This window comes from Conger conger, chromosome 13 (genome assembly GCF_963514075.1).
Source record: "Conger conger chromosome 13, fConCon1.1, whole genome shotgun sequence".
NCBI lineage: Eukaryota > Metazoa > Chordata > Actinopteri > Anguilliformes > Congridae > Conger > Conger conger.
Window position 1 is genome coordinate 47,519,037 of NC_083772.1, and position 19,421 is coordinate 47,538,457.

Genomic DNA, 19,421 nt, shown 5'->3' on the forward strand with positions numbered 1-19,421 from the left:
TTTACCTGTATGAAGAAATGTGTCTATTTGGAGCATAATACAATTCAGCTAACTGAGCTGCAGCACACCTGTATGTAAAGCTGATGCACTTACAGGACAATGATAACTAATCTTCAATACTACATATACTATATTCAAGATTAATTAATACAGTACTCATTATTGACCAGTACAGTGCAAAAATTACCTAAAATAAATAAAAATCTTAAGGTCCTATTATTGAAAACAGAAAGTCTTTACAGTACAAGAGACAAAATATTCATTACGAATCAATACACCACATAAAATACTTATCAATACAGTTTATACATCAATAATACATGCAGTACACTCACTTACTGTGAATAAACTTTAAAATAATCATGTCACTTTACCTGAGTTATCCTCTCTAAGACCTGGTTGTGTACCCCAGAACCCTCATAACCCACTCCCCCGGGGGGAGACTAACCCTAACCGACTCCCTCAGGGGGAGACTAACCCTAACCCACTCTCCCGGGGGAGACTAACCCTAACCCACTCTCCCAGGGGGAGACTAACCCTAACCCAGGGGAGACGCACCTCGGCGAGCTGGAGGTCCTCTGGGCTGGTGGGGGGCGACGGGGCGAGGGGGAAGGTACAGGCCAGGTGTGTGTTCCCTAGCAGGTACAGCACCAGCGCCCAGGGCCACATCCTGTCCTCCGGTCCTCCCGCGCACCCTTCCCTCCCCTTCCCTCCCCTGGGCTTTATAGGACAGAGTGCCTTCTGGAGGCCAGGCCCGGGGAACGCAGGGTCACGTGAGCGGGGAAGCCTGCGGTTAGCAAGAGCAGCCCACGCGCCTGGGCTCTGCTGAGGTCATGTCTGGCCCGCGCCGCTCCGGCCCCGGGGCCCGCGCCTTACTGTAATGACTGCGTATGTGCTGTGTGTGCACGTGCGTTTGTGTGCACACTGTAATTGCTGAATATGATGTTTCCAGCGTAATTCCCAGTCTCACACTCCATTAACACTCTGAAACATTCTTTTTTTTGTGTCGTTTAAACAGCCATTTTAATGTTAATTAATCTACAAGACAACATGACATGTCCCGACAGTACCTCTGTTTCTAGCCATGCTTTAACCTCCATTTAATCCTGAAAACCTGCCAACTGATTTTTCTGGGTGGAATTCAAAATGTTTATCAGCCCATTTTAATTGCAGAAGTTTCCAATAAACGTGCACTGCTTAACCCACGGTAAGATATCAGCAGTACACTGTAAAACCTAATAAGTTCAGAGTACTCAAAACTTTTGTGGTAACTGATTGCCTAAGAAAATTTAAGTACATGTAATATATTTTTTAACTACACTTTAATTTCAAAAATATTTCATCTGGACTCAAAATGCATTGAAGGAATGACAAAATAAATAAGTTCTATTGACTCATATTATATTATATTTATACTAATATCTTTTAACCTCTACATACTGAATAAATTTCACTTAATAACACTTAGTGAAGCTTAGTTCAACCAACTTACTCTGACTAATAAATTTAATTTTACACAACTTAAAGCTACTCAAAAGATTAAACATGAAAAGATAGTAATTCTATATGATTAATAGATTTAAACTAAATTCTGAAAAAAATATACAGCCTCCATTGATACAATACAAGTTATTTATTAAGTTGTAAAACAACCTGCCTTTTCACAGACATTAACTTTTAGCAGAATATTTCAGATCAGAATTAAAACATGGGCACTTTGCCCTCAATGAGCATAGTTTCTGCCTTAACAGTTGACTAGACAGCAATACATGATACATACATAACATGTTTATGGCATTGACAAAGCCTTTCCAAAGGTGCTCACAATCATTATCAATGGCTGAACCCCCTATGCATGATAACAAAGTGACAGCTTTTTAACAACACCAAACTGAACATGTTGGATGGTAGAAAATTGAACTGAGAAATTCTGACAATCAAATGACTCAGTCATCTTAAACTTTGCATAATTAGAGCTTTGCAACTTAAACATTTGTGATCAAGCAGAGGACCATAAAAATCAAAAATCTAACATCAAACAACTACATTATTTTAAATTTACCTAAAAAATGTTTTCAGGCATTTGGAAACATATTCTGCTTCCTGTAACAAGCAGGGCAATGTTAACATTTACATGTGGGCCGCTCCTTTGAAAAAACCCCCCAAAAAAACAAGCCTTTTGTATTAGCACAACAATGTATGGAGCCTTTATGTATAATTACACTGAAGCTTTCTGTTTAGTTCAACAAATCATTTTTCAAATTCAGTAGGGATGGTTTCAGTGGTTTGTTATCATCTAGACACATCAGTATTTTCTGAATGAACGTGAATATGTAGATGAGTTTCTTTGGATACTCCAAATTGAAAGCATAAATGAGGCCAAACAACAATATAAATGCATCAGCCAACCTTGGAAACAACCTCCCCCTCAACTACAACGAAGACCTTCTCGGCACTGAAGGTGTCCGCCCCAGATGTTAACATATCAAAAATGATAATAATTGTAGAAATATTTCCCCACTTGTTCACTGCAGTCTAGGCCCTACCGACAATGATCCGTAGATGTAAAGGACTAATCAAAGTAATCAAACGAGTGATACAGTCATGGACCAAAGTATTGGCACGCCCTCTGGAAGTTTTGATTTTCTAACAAAATTCGCACACTTGGAAGTTTTTTGATGAAATAACCAGACCAGGACCATTTCAATGCAGATTGAAATGACACACCACTTGGCCTCCACTTGAGCCTAAGAGAGAGAAAAAAAACGTAAATATAAGCTTCATACATTATTTGTTGGACATTTAACACAAACATAATCAGTCATGCTCATTTACTATCACGTAGCAACGTTGTGTATGCTGTAAATCTGTGGTTATGCCTAAATTAACTTCATATCTAACTCTAGGCTAATTGTCTACTTCTCATTACTTCTCTCCCATGACAATCGCACATATAAAAAATGACCGGGAAATTAACTGCGCGCCAGAATGACTCCCTCCAAAAACTGGATTGGAAAAAAGCTCCACCTCGGTCACATCTCTCTATTTTTCGGCTCACTTGTTTGCTCCAAACACACTCCCTTCATGCTCCAGTTTGCCACACACTCAAGTAATTCCAGTACGGCTAGTAGTGTCTACCAACCTGCTGTATTTTTCACATTCATTTCAGACAATGCTGTGACCCAAACATATTAGTGCATTACACGGTTGTCATGCTCACTATGTTTACTTTAACACTTACACCTGCTCATCTATAGTGACCTAGGTGGAAACAATACAAACTAAAAGCTATGTTAAATTTATCTTCCATGGATACTTCGCTAGCGGGCTGTTACCCACAGATAGCTAAGCTAGCAAACGGTCAACGGTACATAAAAAAGAAATCGATTTACTTACCAAATGAGAACACTTATAACAAAAAGCAGGACCAAAACTGTGAAAATGATCGCTTGACTCGATGATGAGGCTTGCAGGTACATGCAAAAATATGTAAATATTCCTATCCGTTGCCCGCACGAGGTTAGCCATCTTGATTTTTCTGAAAGCCTAGAACGACGTCGATGACATCAGACACTACGTACGACTGGATACTCAAAATTATTATGTAGCGGTGCAATGTTTACTCATTATATTCCAATAAAATTAAAACCTCATTACTCAGTGACAGAACACAACAGTTTAGAGTTTGGTTAACTAAATACCAGGTTTTAAGTACTACATTGATGATATTTCTAAGTTAGTATAACTGTTGGGGTTTACAGTGTAGATCAGCAGTAGATATTCCAGTAGGAGAGATTCATATCAAGTCAATGATCTAGAACTCCACTGGTTACCACTAGTGAATGTTAAATCAGCATTAGACTGTTCAGATAAGAACATTCTGATCACAAATTTGTGATATTACCCCCTAAAGGGTGAATAAAATTGTAATATTTCCTTAGAAAATTACTCAATATACTGTATCATTATAATATGGATAAAGTGCAGCTAGTGCAGCTGATATAGTCGAGCAGGGATACTCCCACCAGCCACTCGAATGCCAATAGTGCGTTGTTTCTTTTCTACCTGAGAGTTGATTGGCTGATGTCACTGATTGGCCAGAGATTCCGTACAGTCCCTGATTTGATGGGAAGATTGAAAATAAGAAGTACTAGTGGCCTCCAGTACCAGAGTATCCCTGTAGTTTGAACCCCTCATTATGTTTGGGGTCAATTTGACCCTACATTAACCCTTCTTGATATTAATTCTTCAAATTTTCTAATTTGTTGGGATTAAATGGTAAAAATGCAACAAACATAATGCTATGCAAAGTCCTGTACCAACTTGGCCAACAAATGTGTTGTGCAGTGTTATTTTGACCATCTGTAACTGTAAAAAATATAAGAAAATATACAACCTCCTTTGGCCTATCCAAGGAATCGCCACCTTAACGTGGTGGAGGGTTTTGTGTGTCCCGGTGATCCTGGGAGCTATGTTGTCGGGGGCATTAGCATTAGCCCCCAGTAGGGTCGCCCAAAGCAAATTGGTCCCAGGGGAGGGGACGGACTAAGAGCGATTCAAAGACTCCATGACACAGCCTCACACATACCCAGCTACCTCGCCCGGAAAAGGGAAACCGGCGAGCATCTGGTGGCCAGGCCTTATCCCATGGGGCCGGGCACAGCCCGAATTGGTAACATAGGGTCGCAGCCCTGTGGGCTCACCACCTGCAGGGGTGGCATCGGAGATGGGTGCTTTGCCCAACGGGCGCGGTGATCCTGGTTCTGGGGACGTGGAACGTCACCTCTCTGGTGGGGAAGGAACCGGAGCTGGTGCGGGAGGTGGAGCGGTACCAACTAGATATAGTTGGGCTCACCTCTACGCACAGCACTGGTTCCGGAACCAAACTCCTGGAGAGGGACTGGAGTTGCTCAGGGTGAGAGGCGGCGGGCGGGTGTGGGGATACTCACAAGCCACCGGCTGAGCGCCACTGCGTTGGAGTTCCACCCAGGGAACGAGAGGGTCGCCTCTTTGTGATAGGTGTCACTGGGGGGAAAGCTCTGACTGTCGTTTGTGCTTATTTACCAAACGGCAGTTCAGAGTATCCGGCCTTCTTGGAGTCACTGGGCGGCATCCTGGAAAGATCGATGATCGACTTTGTGGTCGTATCATCAGACCTGCGCCGTATGTCTTGGACACTCGGGTGAAGAGAGGAGCAGAGCTGCCAACTGATCACCACCTGGTGGTGAGTTGGATCAAGTGGCCGGGGAGGCTGCCGGACAGACCCGGTAAACCCAAATGTGTAGTGAGGGTGAACTGGGAACGTCTAGCGGAGGCCCCCGTCTGTGAGGTCTTCAACTCCCACCTCCGGAGGAACTTCTCACGCACCCCGGGGGAGGCTGGGGACATGAAGTCCGAGTGGGCCATGTTCAAGGCCTCCATTGCAGAGGCGGCAAGCAGGAGCTGTGGCCAGAACGTCATTGGTGCCTGTCGGGGTGGCAACCCAAGAACCCGCTGGTGGACACCCACAGTGAGGGAGGCCGTCAAACTGAAGAAGGAGGCCTTTCGGGCTTGGCTGGCCTGGGGGTCCCCTGAAGCAGCAGACAGGTACCGGGTGGCCAGAAGGGCTGCGGCTTCGGCAGTCGCTGAAGCAAAAACCCAGGTATGGGAGGAGTTTGGGAGAAGCTATGGAGAAGGCTATGGACTTTAGGTTGGCCTCGAGGAAGTTCTGGCAAACCATCCGACGACTCAGAAAGGGAAAGCAGGGTTTGTCTCAAGCTGTTTTCAGCAGGGGAGGAGAACTGCTGACCCGGACTGGCAATGTTGTTGGGCAGTGGAAAGAGCACTTCGAGGAGCTTCTGAACCTGAACAACACGTCCTCTGTGGAAGAGGCAGAGCCTGAAGACTCGGGGGAATCGGCACCTATATCCCTGGCGGAAGTTGCTGAGGTAGTCAAAAAGCTGCTCAGTGGCAAGTCGCCGGGTGTGGATGAGATTCGCCCAGGCTCTGGACAGTGTTGGACTGTCTTGGCTGACACGCCTTTTCAGTGTCGTGTGGAGGGCAAGGACCGTACCTGCAGAGTGGCAGACTGGGGTGGTGGTCCCCATTTTCAGGAAGGGGGACTGGAGGGTGTGCTCCAATTATCGGGGTATCACACTCCTCAGCCTCCCTGGGAAAGGTTACCCCAGGGTGCTGGAAGGAGGCTCTGACCTACGATCGAACCTCAGATGCAGGAGGAGCAATGTGGCTTCTGTCCTGGTCGTGGAACAGCTCTTTACCTTGGCGGGGTTGCTGCCGGGGTCATGGGAGTTTTCCATCCAGTCCACATGTGTTTTATGGATTTGGAGAAGGGTTTTGACTGTGTCCCCCGGGGAACCGTGTGGGGGGTACTGCGGGAGAATGGGGTACCAGGGCCGTTGTTACGAGCCATCCGGTCCCTGTATAATCAAAGTGAGAGCTGTTTCCCTGTCCTTGGCACAAGGTCAAGCACGTTTCCAGTGGGTGTGGGCCAAGGTTGCCCCTTGTCACAGGTCCTGTTTGTGATATTCCTGGACAGGATCTCAAGGCGCTGCCGAGGTGAGGAGAGTGTCTGGTTTGGTGACCTCAGAATTGCGTCTCTGCTTTTTGCGGACAACATGGTTCTGCTGGCTTCATCAGACTGTGACCTTCAGCACGCACTGGAGCGGTTTGCAGCCAAGTGTGAAGCGGCCGGAACCATGAAGCCATGGTTCTCTGCCGGAAAATGGTGTATTGGTCCCTCCGGGTTGGGAACGAGCCATTGCCCCAAGTGAAGGAGTTCAAGTATCTTGGGGTCTTGTTCACAAATGAGGGTAGAAGGGAGCCTGAGATCGACAGGCGGATCGTTGCAGCGTCAGCAGTAATGCGGGCATTGCACTGGACCGTCCTGGTGAAGAGGGAGCTGAGCCGGAAGGTGAAGCTCTCGATTTACTGGTCGATCTACGTCCCAACCCTCACCTATGGTCACGAGCTTTGGGTAGTGACAGAAAGAACGAGATCGCGGATACAAGCAGCCGAAATGAGCTTCCTCTGTAGGGTGGCTGGGCTCAGCCTTAGAAGGAGAGAGGGAGAGAGGGAGCTCGGACATCTGGAGGGAGCTCCGGAGTAGAGCTGCTGCTCCTTTGCGTCGAAAGGAGCCAATTGAGGTGGTTCGGACATCTGATCAGGATGCCTCCCGGGTGCCTCCCTTTGGCAGTTTTCCGGGCACGTCCAACTGGATAAGTGGGTGAAAATGGATGGATGGAGATTTCTTTGTGAACGATTCTGGTGTCACTTTCCCAGACAGGTGCCCAACTTTCACTTACTGTTCCTTAGGCACTAAAATAAGATAATTATCACAGATTTTTCAAATTTTGGATAAAAAGGCTAGTAATTTGGGAGACAATAAGAAGGCGACACACTATCCGTCAAAATTGCAATATTTTTGTGTTTATTTATTCGGGCTCAATTAAAGAACATTAAATGTTAAATAATGCTTGTATATGACAAATATTAAGTATATTTAAGTACCTCAAACATTTTAAAATGACAGAATGATTTTTATCCAAGAAATTGAGAGAATCAACAAGATGTGTCAGTTATGTAATTGAGGTAAAATTAGTATGAGGTGTAGTCGTGAGCTACAGATGGAGAGCATTTCAGTCTAGGCTAGGTTGGATGTTTCTGGAACATTCAGACACATATTCCTTTCGGCCCGCTCAGGGCCCAGCTGTCTCTTCAGTGGGGACTTGGCCCTGCATCCCAGCCAGCTTTTCGCTTTATCAACCCCCACAATGCACTTCTGCACAGCATCGTACTTGTACACTTCTGGCCCGTGGAAGAAATGGAGAAACCCTTGGGAACAGAATTCAAAAACCAAAACTTCACTGATATATTTATATGTTCTGAATATGGTTGGCTAGAATGCTAACAAGGGCCTTTCAAGAACACTGAGAGAACACTGATTAGAGTCTCATTTAATTCTGTATGCTGTAATGAGATTGTGTGCATAAAATAGTCTTACAGTATATGTAAGGTTCTTAGAAAGGTCATAGAAATACATGTTCCATGCAGCTTTACTATCATTTTGTAATGAAAAAGCTTCACGTCCCTAACGTAATGAAGTTACAGTTTCAGTTAACATAATTAAAATTGATCAGAATACCTCAATACATTAAGAGGAGTGGAAATCTACTGTAAAGCATCCCGAATGCCTTCTTGTCCTAAAACATGAATTACTGTGATAGTTGTTAATATATTTGAGCTGTTTGTAGCAGAAGGAATAGTTGTAAGGTCTTTCACAGTAAGGAGTTGTAAGGAGGTTTGTGGTTGTGGCACATACCATCTTTGTACACGGCTGCATCGATGGGAGTTTTAACCCCGGGGAAATCCTCACTGGTGTTCCGGGGGTAAAAGTCCTCCAGGACCCTGAGATTTTCATTGTAGCTGGAAAAGAAGGACCCCACTCTTTTTTACGCATTTTCCTGAATTTAGACGGCCCCATTGCGCTCATCCAGCTTTGCTGTGCTGTGAATTTGTGAGAGCACGGACAAGCACGTGCTGTCCGCAAAACACGTGATTTAGCTGCTGCTTTTCACGCGGCGGTCTTGCGCTTTGGGCTTGCACAGACATGAGTCAGAGGAGGACAATCCACATGCACCTCATCAGACAAACCTGCAGGGGCCCGGTGGACCAGCAGGGGGACTGGTACACAAAGAGGCATCCTCAATCCCGCTTCAGTTCAGTCTGCGGCGTATTGGCGTTTTTTCGTCTTTTTTCTTTTAACAATTTTTATTGAGTAATAGAAATAAATGGTGACATGAAGTTTAATAAACCCAATAGATATCAATGGCGATGTTTAGATGCTTACAAAACCCAATAGAAATCAGTGGTGATGTATTTCCCCCCAGAAGCATTTCATGTGGCCTATGACAGACCAGGTAAAATTAAAGATCTTAAAAAAAACCCCACTTGATTTGAAAAAAAACATTTGATAAACATCAATATAGTTTTTTCTCCCAGCCCCAACAAGGGTACCTTCCATTCCATACTGAATTTAAATTGTACAACAGCGTCATCACGCTTCTGCAGACATGTTTATGAGGTCAGAATTATGCTGGAATGTAGCTCACCTCCAGTAGAGGTTCTGTGAGAACATCAGGGTGTGTCCCGTGGTGTTTATATGCACCGCTGCGTCAATCCTCTTCACCCATTTGGGTATCCCAAACCTCCTGATGGGTTTGGGATGGCCCTTTACCCGGAACCTCTTCATCGTCCACACGCTGGAACCTACGGGGTTTATTGGGGGGAGAGCAGGTAGTTTTGGATAAAGTTGAGGGGATCATGGGTGGGGTGTTAGGATGAGGTCTCAGGATAGATTGAGGATGTAGGTTTCAGGTGGAATCTCAAAGATCCAGAGAGAAGTGTGAGCATGAGGTATTTGGATGGGTGTTGAGAGGGTTTTAAGGGACGAGGATTATGATGGGGTGTTTGGGTGGGGTGTTAGGGTGAGGTAGGGATTAGGATGGGGTGATTGGATGGGGTGTTAGGGTCAGATATGGATTAGGATGGGGTGTTAGGGCGAGGTAGGGGTTAGGGTGGTGGTGTTTGGGTGGGGTGTTAAGAGGGGTTTAAGGGACAAGGATTAGGATGGGGTGATTGGCTGGGGTGTTACGGTCAGGTAGGGATTAGGATGGGGTGTTAGGGCGAGGTAGGGGTTAGGGTGGTGGTGTTTGTTTGGGTGGGGTGTTAAAAGGGGTTTAAGGGACAAGGATTAGGATGGGGTGATTGGATGGGGTGTTAGGGTCAGGTAGGGATTAGGATGGGGTGTTAGGGCGAGGTAGGGGTTAGGGTGGTGGTGTTTGGGTGGGGTGTTAGGAGGGGTTTAAGGGACAAGGATTAGGATGGGGTGATTGGATGGGGTGTTACGGTGAGGTAGGGATTAGGATGGGGTGATTGGATGGGGTGTTAGGGTGAGGTAGAACGGTTAGGGTGGGGGTGGAGAGGGGTTTAAGGTATGGGATTTTTGGTGGGGTGTTAGGGTGAGGTAGAGGCATTGGGGTGGGTGTTTGGGTGGGGTGTTAGGGTGAGGTAGGGGGGTTCAGGTGGGGGTGGAGAGGGGTTTAAGGGATGAGGATTACAGTGGGGTGTCAGGGTGAGGTAGGGTTGGGGTGGGTGTTTGGGTGGGGCATTAGGAGGGGAGTGATGGTGGAGAGGAGGATGAGAACAGTAGAGATAAGCTCAGAGTTGGAACCAGCACACCCCTGTTTAGAAGCCCTAAGGGTACAGTACCTGCAAACAGGTACACAGAGGACCTCTGTGGAATGGAGTAGGCAGCATTTATGCCTGAGCGGATTTTTGGCAGGAAGTTGTGGATGGGGACCGCTTTGATATCATCTTGCTGATCTTGCTTCATCCAAAGATATCTGAGTTGTAGTAAACATACAAAGGAAGGAAGCAGAACAGTAGTTATCTGAAATGACAACATCTGAGCCTGACAATCATTACTAAACCAATATGGAAGGAGAATGCAGGTTATATCATGAACTTTGTCATGGCAAGAGGGTGTTGCTAGGCAAGACATGAATATCTAGCCGTGCTGATATTCACACTATTCATGGATTTCAATCAAGTGACTGAACTGTTGTGGTCGCCATATTGATGAACAAATTATGACTGCTTACAAGTCACAAAACCGTGGGTCAATAGCCAGCAAACCACAGATAATCCAAAACGGGGTCGTGGTCACAGGCGAAGGGTCGATAACAGACTGCCAAAGCAGACAAAAACCTTAAACAAAAGTCGAAAAGCCGAAATGGGTCGATAAACTACAATTCCAAACAGGACAGATGGGAAAAGCAAAATGCGGAAGTCGGAGACGAAACAGGTCGTAACAGAAATCAGTCAGATAATAACGCGGGAAGGCATGGTTGAAACAATGTGGCAACGTACAACAAAGGGGTTTATATAAGACAGATAACAAGAGTAAATGGCAATCAGGTGTGGGAAACAATCAGGAAGTGAAAACGCAGGTGAAACTAATAATAATGAATGCTTTCGCAAATCAATTTGTCACAGCTTACTGTTAAATAACCTTTTCTACAACAGTTCTTTGTCAGGCATAATGGTTCAATCATGGCGCTTTCACATTTTTCACACCTACCATGGAGGGTTCCTTAAAGAACAAATAAGGGTTTCTATATGAAGATAAGCCAAAGACCAATCCCTTGTTTCTAAGAGTGTACAATTTATAGCAAATGAATGACATAGACGTCTGTGCAGGAAGTGGCATGGAGAGATTTCTTATATGTGTAAAGAGTTGGTTGTTCTATGGACCACATCACACTGTGTCCCTGAAGTAGCTGAACATCAAACACGCAATATCCAGGCCCAACCCCAGGGGTCCCCGACCCTGGTTCTGGAGAGCAACATCCTGCTGGATTGCATCATTTTGTGGAGAATCGAATACTGCTCTCCAGGACCCCTGGCGTGGCTCGTAGAGCCCATCCTACCTGCCTTTGAAGAGCAGGGTGGTGTCCCCCAGTGAGGTGACGGCGTGGAAGGTCAGGGTGTGGTCACACTTGGCCTGCAGGCGGAAGGCGTAGCGACGGCCCTGGAACCAGGAGCTGAAGTAGGAGGCCCAGCGGGGCTGAGGGCGCCAAGCAGGAGCTGCGGCTACAGACACGACATGCTCATTTTCACTACAACTCCAACAATGCCTCCTGTCCACTACGTCACCCACAATGCCTCCTGTCCACTACGTCACCCACAATGCCTCCTGTCCACTACGTCACCCACAATGCCTCCTGTCCACTACGTCACCCACAATGCCTCATGTCCACTACGTCACCCACAATGCCTCATGTCCACTACGTCACCCACAATGCCTCCTGTCCACTACGTCACCCACAATGCCTCCTGTCCACTACGTCACCCACAATGCCTCCTGTCCACTACGTCACCCACAATGCCTCCTGTCCACTACGTCACCCACAATGCCTAGCTTCCACTACATCACCCACAATGCCTAGCTTCCACTACGTCACCCACAATGCCTGGCTGTTCTAGCCATTTCTCATCCTCTGATGTGGCCTTGGGTTTGTAGTCTCAAGTCACAAGACGTCACGCTGATTTCATCTATTCATAGTATTCCGGTGACGTCACTTGAATAGCTCGGCACCGAATTGTACAGATAGACTAACCGCTCATTAATATGAAACTGCCTGCCACCAAGTGGAGTAGAATTAGAAGATTTTTCTGTTCACCTTTTTCTTTGAAAATGATCACAACGTGTGTAATTTATCGTTATCATAACAAATCCGTGGTGACAAGAGTAGGCAGTTGTGTTTTTATAGAATCCCAGTGGTGAGAGAGAATGAGGAAGATGATACGAGGAGTTTAAGCCAGGAGGAACTTATGACTGGCCAAAATAAACCAACAAATAAACCAACAGAGTCTGGCGGCGGACTGAGGACATCTCTATCATCACTATTAAAGGGAAAGCATTATGGGAGACTGAGTATTCATGTAACCTTGATGATCTAAAAACGCAAAACTTTTTACGAGTTGAATTCCCATCGTATTCAGTATATAGCTATGTATTCAAGCCATGAAACTCATACATTGAATCCAGACTTCAACACTAGTAGTTTGCGTATATTTAGCTTTCACCGCTCGATTTAATATGGAGCAGCATATCGGAAGTATCGTTCCCAAAACAACTGCGTTTCCTCCCTATAGAGGGAGGAAAGTATATGTATATTTACTTTTCAAAAAATGCATTTTAAATCATTCAACTTTAAGTTATTCTTTTGAATATGAAACACACTGCAATGAATGTACTTAACATAACATACAGTGCCATGAAAAATGTCATTGCCCCTTCCTGATTTGCATAATTACTGTACAGATCATACTGAATTGTTTCAGATTTTTAGAAATGTAATATTAGACAAAGGGAACCTGATTCTTATTTAAATATATTTTTTAAAAATATTTAAATATCACCTGTATCATCCCTGTGAAAAAGTAGTTGCCCCCTTAAACTGGTTGCACCACCTTCAGCAGCAATAATTGCAACCAAACCTATAATTTAATATCAGTCCTCTATATCCCTGTGGGGGAAATAAAGCACTTAAGAGTGTACACTGAAAGTAAATTTATTGTATTTCTATACTAAGTAAATGTTTTAAAAGTACACATAAATGCATTTTTTTTTGCTTGGGGTCCTTTGTGGTTTTATGCTGTAAATCCTTACTTAGAATTGTGTAGTTGATGGTGCCTGTCATTATTTATATTTTGTAAGGCTATACATAAAGCCAGCTACAACTGCGCGATAGGTTACATTAAGTGCAATAAATCGCAACTGAACTGTATTTCCGTATTTTTAAACCTTTTAAAAATGATTTGTGATCACTGCTTTCATATTTATAGGTCATTCATATTGTGAATTTGCGATACTTGCCTCTTTGGCTGTAGAGAGAGCTGATCCTGTTGGTGTCTTCTCGAGAGAGCACGTTGTTGACGTCCCTCTGTTTGTATGTGGGGTACATGAGAGACGCCTGGTTTCTGGAGTGCTTCAGCCCCAGGGCATGGCCAAACTCGTGCGCTGCCACCAGAAACAAGTTGTACCCTGAAACTGGCAGATTAAAAACAGCAGACGTTAACATCACATAACAAAACATAACAAAACTTAAGGTAACGGCGAGAACAGGCCATTCAGCCCAACAATGCTCCTACCCCTTTTCCTACCCCTAAGTGTACCTACTACCTACTTTGCCTAAAACCTAAATAGAATCTAACACCGTATCAAGCCTGGTCCTGAAAACCCCAAGTGTTTCTGCCTCCACTACATGCACTGGCCATTGACCAACACATTGTCATGTGTTGTGTATGAATATGAATATTACAGTTTTTTACAATCGTTTTCACACTTGTCTCAATACCGTGTCCACTTTTTCAAAACACTTAACACATTCACCATTTCATTAGACTATGTGAACTAAACTGTGGATATTTTTGCATTGCTTTCATTTTCAGTTTATTCAGTTTATTCATTTTTTTTGTTTGCAGCCTTGTTACCATCTATACAAAAGTGATCATACTTGCATTGAAATGTGCATTTATATGGGGTAAATATAGATGTTGTTGTCACTGAAGAGATTTTTCCACTATTACTGCTGTATATGTACTGTTGAAACACCTGGCTGTCATTTCATTGAACAACCTACCCAGGTGTTTGTTGTTTGTGCCCCGTTACCACATATACAAAAGGGCCACCTTTGGATTTGCATTTGCATTCTTTAGCCTTGGTGGGGAAAATGGATGCAGCCAGAGGCAAAGGAAGAAGACGTCGCGGAAGAGCAAGAACAGTTGTGTCTGATGAAATCAGAGCCACAGTTATTGATCATGTGATAAATCATGGTCTGTCCCTGAGGGAAGCAGGTTGAGGGTTCAACCAAACTTGCCTAGATCCACAGTGGCTTCAATAGTGAGGATTTTCAGGCAAACCAACAGGTATTATACAGTATTTACAGCATTCTGACTGAAGGAGTTCAATTGATGTGTATATTACAGCAGTACTGTGATTTGAGAAGTCTCCAGAAAAAGCAGATGTATTACTGCACATTTGTCTTTGATTCACTACAGGACCCAGCGGTTACCTCACACAGTCACACAGGGGGAAGGGGAAGATTGTTTACGCCTCAACAGGAGGATACAATAGTTGGGATGGTCATTGTCAGCATCATGCTAAGAGAAATACGCAACAACATAATCACAGACAAGAACATATTTCCAAACATTGACAGTGTAAGCGCTACAACCATGAAGTTTATGAAGGTATATGAAGTTTATGAAGGTATATGTGAAGGTTTAGGACCACTACCCACATGAACAGATGTCACTTCTAGATGTAATGGCTGCTGGGTGTACGGACATAACAGTGGAACACATCCAGGGCTGGATAAGGCATGCAAAGAGATGTATAGAAAAATTGTGTATAGCAAGAGATAACATTCGGAGTGATGTTGATGAAAATCTACGGCCAAATGCAGAGGACAGGATGGATGGGCTAGGCCAACAGTAGACTTCTGATACTGATAGGCAGACAATATATGTGCGAATTACTGTATATAGTGGAAATATTGCTCTTTGGTATGTATTTGTTATTGGTTGTAATGTATTTTGAGTAATTGATTGTATTGTATTTTTCTTTTCTGAATTACAGTATATTGCACTGTGAGAACAAATGTCAAAATACTATAAACCCTCTGAAGCATACTGTTGCTTTTGTGATTTGTTTCTTTATCATATATTGTTTTACATTATACAGTAAAAATTGTTATTCTGGGTTTCCAATATAGTAAAACATTAATTAATTTACAGTTTACTGTAAATTTACCACACTTAGTCATGACATCTATTGTGAGAGGCAAACCAACAGATCAAAAGTTTCTTTAGCTGCTTGGCTTGAAATATTTGTGGATGCAAAAATAGAGGAAAGGGAAACACATAATATATGTATTTAGCAATGCTCCAAGTTGTTTGTGTTTTGTAGTTCATTGAACATTGAGTGACAAAGTAGTCTTATGGGAGAAAGCATATGCTATAGTTATGGCAGCATGAGTCACTTTTGGGTGAAATATAAGTGTTTTGGTGGTTGAAGTGCATTTTGCACCAAAGGTTAACTGATGTGCTCAGGTGCGTGTTTCAAAAGCACACTGTGTGAAGAGTTTTGAAAAAGAGGACATGGTATTGAGACAAGTGGGTATATGATTGTAAAAAACTGTAATTTGAGTGTCCGTCAGTTAGAGAAAGGATAATATGTTATATTAAGTTCTAATAATTAGAGAGAGAAAAGATTAATTGACTTTTTTTTGGGGTCTGACCTGTACTGACCCCACTAAATTATTAACTCAAACAGCTCAACACTCTACCTAACACTGTAAAACAGGTAAATAATGTTTCAGGTTGAATAACTGATGTCATTTACAAGCACAGTAACACAATGAATCTATTTTATTAATGCTATTGTGAATAATGCTTGATTATTCTAGTGATTACTTAGAGCAAATATTCAGCAGTTAAAACCCCCAACAATGTTACTGAATAATTAATCATTTGTTTTCTACAAACCCGTACCATTAATTTGAGTTATTTTACCATTAGCTACTTCTATGGGGAGGTTTACCATCTGATCCGGTGGTCCACTTTTCTGCGTCGTCAAAGTGTGTGTCCCCTCCAATGCCGTCCCCAGGGCCAAAAGCGTGAGCCAACGTCCCCCGGGGGCCATCAAAGGGGTAGGAGTCTCCATGTGCTGCTCCCACAGGGGGGAAAACACTCACATCACTCATCCATTCATTACCCATTTCATTTCAGCTGTTTTCTAACAGTATTGATTGGTACTATAGCACTTGGTCCAGTGGGGTCTTCTGGTTTTTGTTGCTCAGCATAATTGATTAAGTCAATCAATCACACAGATATCCTAGCCCACCTGGATTGTTGGGGCTAATTTACTGGTTCTGAGGTAAAAACAAAAGCCAGAAGTGCTTGTAGGTCTTCATGACCTTGACTGGAGACTCTACATTGTGTTTTGTATTCAGACTTTCCCAAATTAATGAACTTGTGTGTTGTGTGTACTGTCTAATCATTGTAGTAAATGTCTATAATAGTGCTCTTTTCAGGTGCTGGTAGTTACACATGATATAAACTGCATTTGGTATGTAGAACAATGGCCTTCTCAGTCACTGACAAAAGCACCTGCTAGATGAATAAACATTCTCATAATTCTCATGAACAGTATATGCAGGTATGTGTAAACGTTCCCATGATCAGTTGTGGTGTCACGGGCTGGCACCTACATCTCGAGGCGAAATCAACCAAGATGTCTGCGGTGCCCGAGGAGGACTTGACGAACTTCAGAGGGCTGGCTTTGCTCCAGACGTTCAGGGCTGATTCGATCTCTGAGTCCACCGTGCTGGCTGGCAGGTCAGAGGTGTACCGCCTAACCCTGAAAGGTCATGTTTCACTGTTACTCCTTTACCCGCTCAAGCGATTTGTGCAGCACTATGAAGCCGTACAGCCTAAAAAGGTACAAAAGCTATACAGTAGGTGCTTAAAATGTACCCCATAGCCATGGCTTTAATCATTCATTTGTACATTCTTTGCAAGTAAAAGGTACTTAGTACCCTAAGAACATTGATGTAGCATTCAGGGTACATTCAAGACATGTGTTCCTTCACACTTACAGTCCCACGAGTCCCATACAGCACTCTCAACTTTATACCTTATCAAAATGGCTGCTATACTAAAAATGTACCTCTACCTTTATTTCTGAGGGTGCACCACATGGTGTTCCTGTGCGAAGCCGCAGGCTCGACCCGCTCCTCACCTGTATGAGATGGTGTTCCTGTGCGAAGCCGCAGGCTCGACCCGCTCCTCACCTGTATGAGATGGTGTTCCTGTGCGAAGCCGCAGGCTCGACCCGCTCCTCACCTGTATGAGATGGTGTTCCTGTGCGAAGCCGCAGGCTCGACCCGCTCCTCACCTGTATGAGATGGTGTTCCTGTGCGAAGCCGCAGGCTCGACCCGCTCCTCACCTGTATGAGATGGTGTTCCTGTGCGAAGCCGCAGGCTCGACCCGCTCCTCACCTGTATGAGATGGTGTTCCTGTGCGAAGCCGCAGGCTCGACCCGCTCCTCACCTGTATGAGATGGTGTTCCTGTGCGAAGCCGCAGGCTCGACCCGCTCCTCACCTGTATGAGATGGTGTTCCTGTGCGAAGCCGCAGGCTCGACCCGCTCCTCACCTGTATGAGATGGTGTTCCTGTGCGAAGCCGCAGGCTCGACCCGCTCCTCACCTGTATGAGATGGTGTTCCTGTGCGAAGCCGCAGGCTCGACCCGCTCCTCACCTGTATGAGATGGTGTTCCTGTGCGAAGCCGCTCCTCACCTGTATGAGATGGTGTTCTTGTTCCACTTGGCGCCCTGGTTGGAGACGTACTCGTGCGCGTCGGGCACGCCACAGCGAGGGGTCCTCATGACGCGCAGCGTCTCCGCGTCCAGGCGGCCCGTGGCGTTCAGCCCGAAGAAGCGCTGCATGTCCCTCACCTTGGAGGACAGGGCCGAGTCGCTCCTCTTTCTGCGCCTTGTGGGCGCCACCTGCAGGTCATAGTAGTGCTGCAGGTACTCCTGCAGGCAGATGGGATGGAGAAAGACACAAGGATCATTTGTTACCTGTGGGACAAATATACAGTGCCATGGAAAAGTATTTGCCCCCTTCCTGGTTAGCTCTATTTTCACAGGTGCAATCTGTTATTAAGATTAAGGGGGCAATGACAGTTTCACATGGGTGATATGGGTGTTCGATAGCTTTATTCATTGAATAAATTAAATAGTGATTTAAAAAAGATGTGTTTTGTATTTACTCAGGTTCCCTTTGTCTAATATCTGGCAGGGAACTAATTCCTCATTCATGGGCTGCAGAGAAGGAGCAGGAACTGGGAGGTGTGTATGTGTGTGTGTGTGTGTGTGTGTGTGTGTGTGTGTGTGTGTGTCTGCGTGTGTGTGTTGGCAAAAGGGCTTTAAGTAGTAAAGGGTCCAAGTTATCAAATGAGCCACAAAACAATCATGCTGTTCTCAGATATGCAGCAGATTTGGATGGATCACTTCAAAGGTTGTTTCTCCTAAATAATTTCTCCATTGGGTTCAGTAGGACAATTATTCATGACAATTTAATCAATTATTTTTGAGCCCATAAAATGAGGTTGACTATGTATAAAAGGGCTGTAATTCCTACACCTTTCACCCGATTTAGATGTAAATACCCTCAAATTAAAGCTGAAAGTCTGCACTTTTATTATTCCAACTCCAATATCCAAAATATCATGCAGATTGTAGCATTATTATTATTATTATTATTATTATTATTATTACCCTCTATCTGTACACCTGGATACACCCTCTATCTGTACACCTGGATACACCCTCTATCTGTACCCCTGGAAACACCCTCTATCTGTACACCTGGATACACCCTCTATCTGTACACCTGCATGTCAGGCACTTACAATCACTGTCTACTGCATTATGTTTATGTGAAAAACAAGATTTTTTTTTGTAGTGTTGCGAGATTCTTCAAATCATGATTCCCCCTATGTCACCGGAGTCATCTCTGCGTAGATTTAATTAATTCAGATTAGACATTATGTACTTTAATTCATCTGTTCATATTTACAACCATTTCTATAACAAACCAGTGTCAACCAGCAGCAGATGGGTTCCCCCTCTGAGTCAGGTTCTGTTCAAGGTTTCTTCCTGACAAAGCCCCTTTGTTAAAAGCGGTATACAAAAAATGTATTGATTGATTGATTGATGAATCGCCAAGCTTATATCGTTGATGAAACAGGTGACTTCTATATTCTAAAGCTTGACATGTTCCCTATCACAC

General features: G+C 44.3%; 1 protein-coding gene across 1 annotated transcript in view; it reads right to left on the reverse strand.

The window, feature by feature from the left end:
* Window positions 1–7,529: 7,529 nt before the first annotated feature.
* mmp20b (matrix metallopeptidase 20b (enamelysin)) overlaps window positions 7,530–19,421 on the reverse strand; it is a 12,585-nt gene continuing 693 nt past the window's right edge. Inside the window, exons 2-12 of the mRNA XM_061216588.1 lie at window positions 17,925–18,163; window positions 16,836–16,984; window positions 16,166–16,291; window positions 13,439–13,606; window positions 11,487–11,649; window positions 11,321–11,336; window positions 10,659–10,744; window positions 10,267–10,400; window positions 9,108–9,264; window positions 8,318–8,421; window positions 7,530–7,830 (exon numbers count right to left, since the gene is read on the reverse strand). Coding sequence (XP_061072572.1) covers window positions 7,640–7,830; window positions 8,318–8,421; window positions 9,108–9,264; window positions 10,267–10,400; window positions 10,659–10,744; window positions 11,321–11,336; window positions 11,487–11,649; window positions 13,439–13,606; window positions 16,166–16,291; window positions 16,836–16,984; window positions 17,925–18,163 — 1,533 coding nt within the window. The 3' untranslated portion in view covers window positions 7,530–7,639. The remainder of the gene's footprint in view (window positions 7,831–8,317; window positions 8,422–9,107; window positions 9,265–10,266; window positions 10,401–10,658; window positions 10,745–11,320; window positions 11,337–11,486; window positions 11,650–13,438; window positions 13,607–16,165; window positions 16,292–16,835; window positions 16,985–17,924; window positions 18,164–19,421) is intronic.